Source organism: Aulonocara stuartgranti (assembly GCF_965226115.1).
Source record: "Aulonocara stuartgranti genome assembly, chromosome: 19".
Taxonomy (NCBI): domain Eukaryota; kingdom Metazoa; phylum Chordata; class Actinopteri; order Cichliformes; family Cichlidae; genus Aulonocara; species Aulonocara stuartgranti.
Window position 1 is genome coordinate 9567912 of NC_138955.1, and position 8140 is coordinate 9576051.

At 38.1% G+C, this 8140-nt stretch overlaps 1 protein-coding gene across 2 annotated transcripts in view; it reads left to right on the top strand.

Moving 5' to 3' along the window:
* The first annotated feature begins 7132 nt into the window (after nucleotides 1–7132).
* LOC309695062 (immunoglobulin lambda-1 light chain-like) overlaps nucleotides 7133–8140 on the top strand; it is a 32300-nt gene continuing 31292 nt past the window's right edge. Inside the window, exons 1-2 of one of the 2 annotated variants that reach the window (XM_082515464.1) lie at nucleotides 7133–7289; nucleotides 7382–7704. In XM_082515464.1, the coding sequence (XP_082371590.1) occupies nucleotides 7238–7289; nucleotides 7382–7704 (375 nt within the window). In that variant the 5' untranslated portion in view covers nucleotides 7133–7237. The remainder of the gene's footprint in view (nucleotides 7290–7381; nucleotides 7705–8140) is intronic. The other variant, XM_082515463.1, reaches the window with a different exon arrangement.

An 8140-nucleotide genomic window follows, 5' to 3' on the forward strand; every position in this document is an offset into this window, starting at 1 on the left:
CATTCAAACTTTGACCACGTGGCAAAGGTGCTCTTCTGGACTGAGATCTGGTGATTGGGGAGGTCATTTGAATACAGCCCCCCGCCCAGTCTCCTACTGCGCAATTTCTGTGAAAAATGTAGCCTCAGTTTAAAGTTCTTAGCTGAGAGGAGTGACACCCAGTGTGGTCATCTGACGCTGTAGCCCATCTGCATCAAGGTCTGATGTGTTTTTAGTTCAGAGATGCTCTTTTGCATACCTTGTTTATAACAAGTGGTCACTGTTTCCCTCTCAGCTCGAAGTACTCTGTTGTACCTAATAAAGTGGTTGCTGAATCTTGCTAGCATGACTTTACTGGACTACACAGTAATTGGTGCTATGTTCTCAGTTTGTATATTTTTTTTGTGTGTTTTCTGATGCATATAGTTGCATAATTGTGTCATTTCAAGGTTTTTATTCAGTAATCACAGAGATGAAGTGATGTACTAGCCTTTTGCAAGGATGAGTCAGTTAAAATGCCTTAACGGTTTTTAAAACTGCATTAAGAACAGTAAGAGTGATGCTCCTGATGTGAGAATTACACCAAAGTGATTGAGAACAACTTTAATATCTCAGTGTTGACTCTTGATTCCAGTAGCTTATGACAATAAAAGTTGTATGTAGAGTGTACTTGTCTAGGCAGGTCTTGATTCTTAGGAAAAAGGGTGTTTATGCAACATTGAAATCTTGTGATTTCAATGTTGGCAACCAAGATATATTAAAAACCTGCAATAAGCTGTTGAAGTGAAAGAAAACTTTTTAAAAGCGTTTGAAACTTTTATATAATAAAAACCAGTCGTGTTTTTTATAAAAGAAAATAATTATTGTAACAGTGGAAGTAGCCACTGCCTGCAGCCTCGCAGCTTTACATTTGTGTAACAAAAACCACCTCACCCATGGATTTCTGTGTGTTTACAAGGTGAGTCACAGCAATCTGAGTAGACAAAACCTTACAGCAAACAACCAAAGTACAAAACAAATATTGTTCAGGACATATAACTCAGATCTTTCTAAACTGCTCGTTAATCCAATACAGAGAATGGTCTGAAAAACAGAAAGTGTCAGTGAGCGGTAACGGGTGAAAATACCTTGTTCATCTCATGGTCATTGGAGAATGAGTACCTTGACCTGATAGGAAGGCAACAGCACCTCAAATAGGCATTTGTTACAAACAAGGTATGCAAAAGAAGACCTATGAACGCACATGGCACAGATGGGCTACAGCAGCAGAAGACCTAGCTCTTTATTAAGTCTGCCATTTGCCAGCTAATAAAGTCTGTCGGGCGAGTCCTGCATTTGGGTCCACTGCCTGGCACACAGTACTTCATGATACCTTCAGTCATCACATCTCAGTCGAGTAGAGCAACTTTGGGATGTGACTGAAGAGGAAATTTGAATGAGGAGCTTAAAAATCTGCATTACACTTTTGAGAACTGCTTTAAGTGAGAAACTGTAAAACAGTCATTAGATAATACAAATAACCAGCCAAAAATAATAACAGATTCATTACACACCATTTCAAATACTTCACAAAATGTAAATAAAAGAACAGTTTTCACAAATTGTAACACAGGTCTTTCCGAACTCTGCTTGTTTCAGTTCTACAAAAATAATAAAGATGTGGGGACCAACATATGCCAAGAAAATATCACTCGTATCATTATTGTACATCACTGGCACTGGTTGAACTGTTGATACAAGCCAGTGTGGAACTGTGCTTTCATGTGTGTATGTCAAATTCTGACCAAACTATCCGAATATCACAGGAGAAATCGAGACTTATTATACCAGCAAACATTTTCCAATCCTATTTTGTTTAGTTTTGGTGAATTATAGTTTGTTTCCTGTTCTTACCTGACAGGAGATGCATCCTGTGTGGCCTTCCACTGCTGCAGTCTATCTGGTTCAAGGTTTGAAGGATCGCTTCTGCATTACTTAGTTGTAATGAATGATTATTTGAATTATTGTTGCTTTCCTATCCTATTCTCCTTTGAACTCTGGTATCAAAAAACTCCCAAAAAAACATGCAAATAAAGAAAACAAACACATTGATACTGCCTTCCTTGGGCATTTTCTCTTTTTCAGATCATAAGATGATTGTCTGTAAACCCTAGAAATTTCTTTGTGGGAAACAGAACAAACAGCTGGCACAAACAACTGTGTCAAATTCAAAGTCACTTAAATCACCTGATTTAACTGCTGCTCAGTTTGAAGTTCAGCAGATCATCTTGAACATGACTACGTGCCTAAATACAGTGAGTAGCTGCCATCATTGTGTCTTGAGAGATTTGTGTTATGCTGTGGCATCCAGTGTACTTAATAAAATGGCCAGTGCTTTTTTGAATTCTGTTCATATGGGTTTTCATTGCATGTGCAAAAATATAGTCCAACATGGTTACAAAAATTTCATTTGAAATTGCTGTTCCTGATCTTTGTCTCCGTCTTCATCTTCATCATTTCTTTCAAATGGTTTCCATCTATTTCTGGATCCACCTTCAGCTCAGATTTGCCTTTACTCTGAACTCACTCACATTAGTTTCATCACATCAGTAGCAACAAAATGCAACAATTTTAGAGATGTTTGTTCAAGAAATAATGGTTATCAATAATGATTGATAAGCTGTGTTGAAATTCTGCCTTCAGTGGTTATCATTATACATCACAATGGGAAAACTACAAAAAATGTGTTTGGCTGCAAGAGAAGATGTTCAGAGTTTTGCAGAAAAGTTTTACCAACCAGTTTCTTGACTCATTAAATTTGGTTTATAGAATGAGATGTAATACTGGGATTTTGACATGATATTAATGACTAATGGTAATCTAGGAGCCACTGAAAACTCATACATGAACATTTAAAGCTTGGAACACTGTTGTTGCGATACAATCTTGGTCTCTGCAGTGTTTCTAACGTCACGGATGAAGCACCAAGATTAACTGATACACATGATCATGGACATTTACCAAGAGTTGTTGTGAATTTGGATTGTCAGCAGAGGGCAGTCTGCGACTATCTATGGTTGAAAAGACCTTCCTTGGCTTCCTTGGGTAATCTTGCAAAGATAAGAAAGCCACAGGCATGGAAGTGGGAAGTCACATTTCTGCATATTCAGTCCACAGGGATATGCAGAGTTATCTTACACCCCCCTCTCTCAGTTTCACAGGGACAGATGTGCCCAAATGCATTTTGCATGATTTTATGCATCACTGATCTTTGGAGTTTAAGTTCTCCTTTCAATGAGAGTCTGAACTGTTTTCATGCACTCACACTGAAAACTGCATCAAGATGATGTTGATAGCAACTCTGACTCTCGTGTTGGGTTTTCTAATGCAAGGTGAGAATTTCTAAACATTTATTAACTTTTTCATTTAAATGTTTTAGTTTTATCGTAATCTTCGCTGGTGATTATCAAGGTTTTTTTTTAATCAGATTTAATTTTGTTTATCATTTCAGATTCCTTGGCCAATAAATTTCTTACTCAGGCTGATAAATCCAAACCTGTCAGTCTTGGTGGGACTGTGACCATCAGCGCCACAGGAAGTTCAGATATTGGTGCTGATCTCAGTTGGTACCTTCAGAAACCTGGACAGCCTCCCAAACTTCTTATATATCAAGCATCAACTTGCTCCTCAGGAACTCCGTCTCGATTCAGTGGCAGTAGATCTGGTTCTCAGTACACTTTAACCATCAGTGGGTTTCAGGCTGAAGATGCTGGAGATTATTACTGTATGGGTGTGCATACTGGTGATACTCCACCAGTATGCACACCCATACAGTGATTTAGAGCTGCACAAAAACCTCCTTCAGTCTGAGTGAAGGCTGCAGGTGCAGAGTGCAGTGAAGAGACTGTGATGAGAATAACCGGTCCACTGAACACAACAATAGAGTCATCAAACACATACACAAAATAAAAGTTTATAATAAGAAGTTTTAACATAAAAATGTATATCATTTAATCAAGCCCCGGCTTGGACAGTCTCGGTCGTTGTGTCCTTGGGCAAGACACTTCACCCGTTGCCTACTGGTGGTGGTCAGAGGGCCCGGTGGCGCCAGTGTCCGGCAGCCTCGCCTCTGTCAGTGCGCCCCAGGGTGGCTGTGGCTACATTGTAGCTTGCCATCACCAGTGTGTGAATGTGTGTGTGAATGGGTGGATGACAGGTTGTGTAAAGCGCTTTGGGGTCCTTAGGGACTAGAAAAGCGCTATACAAATACAGGCCATTTACCATTTACCATTTATCTTTTCTAAAACATGGCTGCTGCGATGGATGCATTGATAGAAAAAAATATTACATCCCCATAATTTTCCCCTACTGCTATTGTAAGTATAATATAATGAACATGTTAATCTTTATCTTTAACTCTGTTGCGCAAAAGTATGAGATTCACAATGCAGCATAAGGTTTAATAATTAAACATAAAAGCTCTATTGCAAAACTAACTAAATACAAACACAGTGTTTTATTGTACTTTTATTTCATGCTGTAAGTTACATTCCTTATTATCAGAGATGGGCAGTAACGCGTTACAAGTAACGCGTTACTATAATCCGATTACTTTTTTCAAGTAGCAAGTAAAGTAAGGGATTACTATTGCAAAAACCGTAATTAGATTACCGTTACTTTCCCGTAGGAACGCTGCGTTACTGCAACCGTGATTTTTTGCGAGAATGTCTCATGACAGTGAGTAAGCAAGTGCGACGTTCGTGACAACAGCTGTGTGCAGATCAACAATGGATCATATATGGAATGCAGGAGAGAGTATGAGCATGCAGCGTTTAAAGCGTGGAAGTACTGACCTTACTTTGAGTTTGATTCCATAAAAAGTGACAAAAACTTTAGCGTCCGTTGTGCGTAGGAAGAAAACTTCTTTTTACAGCGAAAAAAACCCCTAAACTTCCAAGCAAGCACGTAATGGGAAACTCAGAGAAACTCGCGGATTCTTCCACTGACCGCTGCGGCACACCTGCACCAGGGTAAACCTCCGCCTACCGCAGTCCTGCTTTACAGGTGAAAATAGAGCAAAATGACCGCTGAGTATTTGACTTTATTTATTTTCTGCTGTGTTTTACTTGCATCTATTTGAAAGACTGAGTGTAAACACAAAAAAATATTTTATTTTATGTGCTGGAATGTGCAGAAAATAGGTTTAAATAGGTTTAAAACAAATTTCTTCCAGTCAGAGAATGTTGCATATAATTAAATTTTTGCTTGATGCATAAAGTTAAAAGATTAAAACTGATAAAACAAGTTTTAAAAAGAGACTTTTCCATTTGATTACATTTTGTATGATGGATTATGCAGAAAAAGTAGAATTGGGCTGAAAGATCTATCGCTTTATCACCTCTTCAGGTTGTAAATCGTGTTTTTAAAAAGTAACTAAGTAATTAATTACTTTTGAAAATAAGTAATCAGTAAAGTAACGGGATTACTTTTTGGGGGAGGTAATCAGTAATTAGTTACTGATTACTTTTTTCAAGTAACTTGACCAACACTGCTTATTATAGTGGGCAAGAAGCAGAACATGAATATGAACATTTCTCGAAAGATCAAACATAGTTTTACAGACACACTGGAACAGAGATCTGTAGATTCGAAAACATCATTTGTAGACAGGAAGTGTTGCTGAAGCTCTACTCTGAGCAGTGGTCAGGGTCCAGGGTTTGAGTGACGGGGCTCTGTCCACTCAGACTGGCCTCACAGCTAACTGAGCCCGCCTTCCTCCACTGGTCTGCAGAGAGGCTCAGGGTGCTGCTCCAGCTGTAACGACCATCTGTCCCCAAGACCTCCAGGCTGTTTGACAGCCCTGAAGATGGGCTACAGCTCCCCACCTTCCAGCCCAGCTTCCAACCTGAGGGGAACCCTCCAGTGGCCAGACACACCAGAGTGGCACTGCTTTTCTTCTCCTCCTCTTTAGAAGGAGGGAGGACAGTCAGGGTGGGCCTCAACACACCCACTGGAGGAGACAGCGCAGAGAGAGGAGAGAGTCAAAAAGGTGAAGAAACTTTGAAAGGCAGTTATATGGTAATCTATTCCTATATCTATTGAATAATACTTCAAAGTGAATAACTCATCTCTGTGATAATGTTCCTACATATAAATGAACCAAGCTGAAACACTCATGTGAACAGTCAAATCTTTGTCATCTGTTTCATTCACTTCCTTTAAACTACATTTAAAGTTAATGAGCCATGAACACCAAGATGATCTGCAGTTACTCTAAAAAAATCACTTTTTTAATTTGGCAAAACTACGGATCACATTTTAAATCTAAAAATAAGCAGATATTGAAATAATGAGCTAAAATATTACAGCTGCTCTTCTGCAGTGTTACATTTTTAATTTATTAGTTTATTTTGACTTTTCTAAATATTTTTAAAAAATATAAAGTATGATGAAAATAGATAATTGTTCATTGATTCAATGAATTTAACTGCAGCTTGGAAAGAATACGTTTTTTTCTCATTTTGTGACATCAGCATTTTTTCAATTTAACCTTAATTATTAGCAACATACAAAAATCTAAAGTTCATTAATTAGTATTATTATTAGTATATGTAGTATTATTAATACTACATGTTTTGCAAAGTAAAAGTTTTTGGTACTTACAGTTAACGATGAGTTTGGTTCCTCTGCCAAAAGTGTACCACAGTGATACAAACTCACTAAGTGGCCACACAAAAACCGCCTGCACTCAGAACAAGTATCTAAGCACTTAGAAAATGTCTGCTACCCCAATACTTAATCTAAACGGCTACATTTATGCTAGTTTTAATCTAAAATGCTTTAAAAAGAACAAAATAATTTTCCTACAAATAAAGATAATATCTTGACAATCTACAAACTGGAAATAGAAACAATTACTGTCTTTGTAACAGAGCATCTAACAAAATGCTTCTCAATACTGACTACTAACAAAGCAAATTTAAAGTAAAGTAAAAAAAAAATCACAATTTTCTATACTTTAGATTTCATACTAATCACACTCAAAATAAAACGTATCAATTGCAGCCATGGACACCTTAGTTGCAATCCCAATGTAAATATTTTCTTCAGTTGTTTCACGTTGCCTTCAGTGTGTTGAGAGCAGAGAAATCATTTCCATAGAGAGGAGGCTTTGCATCATCAGCTGATCCTCCAGAGAACTGAGAAGGTTTATAGTCCTGTGACTTCAACACTGCAGGACTCACATCTGTCAGTCAACACAGCAGAAAGCACAACCACCATGACTCTCATCACCATCCTCATCTGGACGCTGACCTGCTGCTGTTTTACAGGTTCATTCACTCAGCAACATTTCAAACATGATGTGCTGCTTTTTCTCTCATTGATTTCTGCTGATAAATGAATGATTTGTTTCTGTCTGCAGGATGCAGCGGTCAGGTGACTGTGACTCAACCTCCAGTACTGACATCTACTCCTGGATCCACTGTCACTCTGACCTGTAGGACCAGCCAAGCTGTTGCTAGCTGTCGTGATGGTCTGTGTATGTACTGGTATCAACAGAAATCTGGACAGACCACAAAGCTCCTAATTCGACATGTGAGCATAAGACATTCAGAAACACCAACTCGATTTAGTGGCAGTGGAAGCAGCTCTGACTTCTCTATGACCATCAGTGGAGTTCAGGCTGAAGATGCAGCAGTTTACTACTGTAAGAGTATCCATGTAATAAACAGTGCTGATGTGTTCACACAGTGATTTGTAGCTGTACAAAAACCTCCCTCAGTCAGACTGCAGAGACACTGAGCTGTTACAGCAGGAACTGACTGCAGCTGCTGAAGAGGAAGAAACTCTGACACAGACCCCTGAACACAGAGCTGGCAGTAACCTCACTAAGTATACATTTCTTATTTAAAGATACATTAAATTAAATATTTGATTCTGATCATCTGAAATATATATATAAATATATATATATATAAAATAAAATTGTTTCTAGATGATACAGTGGTGACAGCTAACAAAGCAACAAATTCATACACAAACACTAGGGGTGGTTTGCTATTCGCTTCACTTATAAGAGGTTTTACACCCACGCTGAGGTTTTAGCACTGATGGTTCTGTAAATATTTAAATAAAATTATATTTTTAATAAGAATAATAGTTATTGTTTGTTAATGTTAGT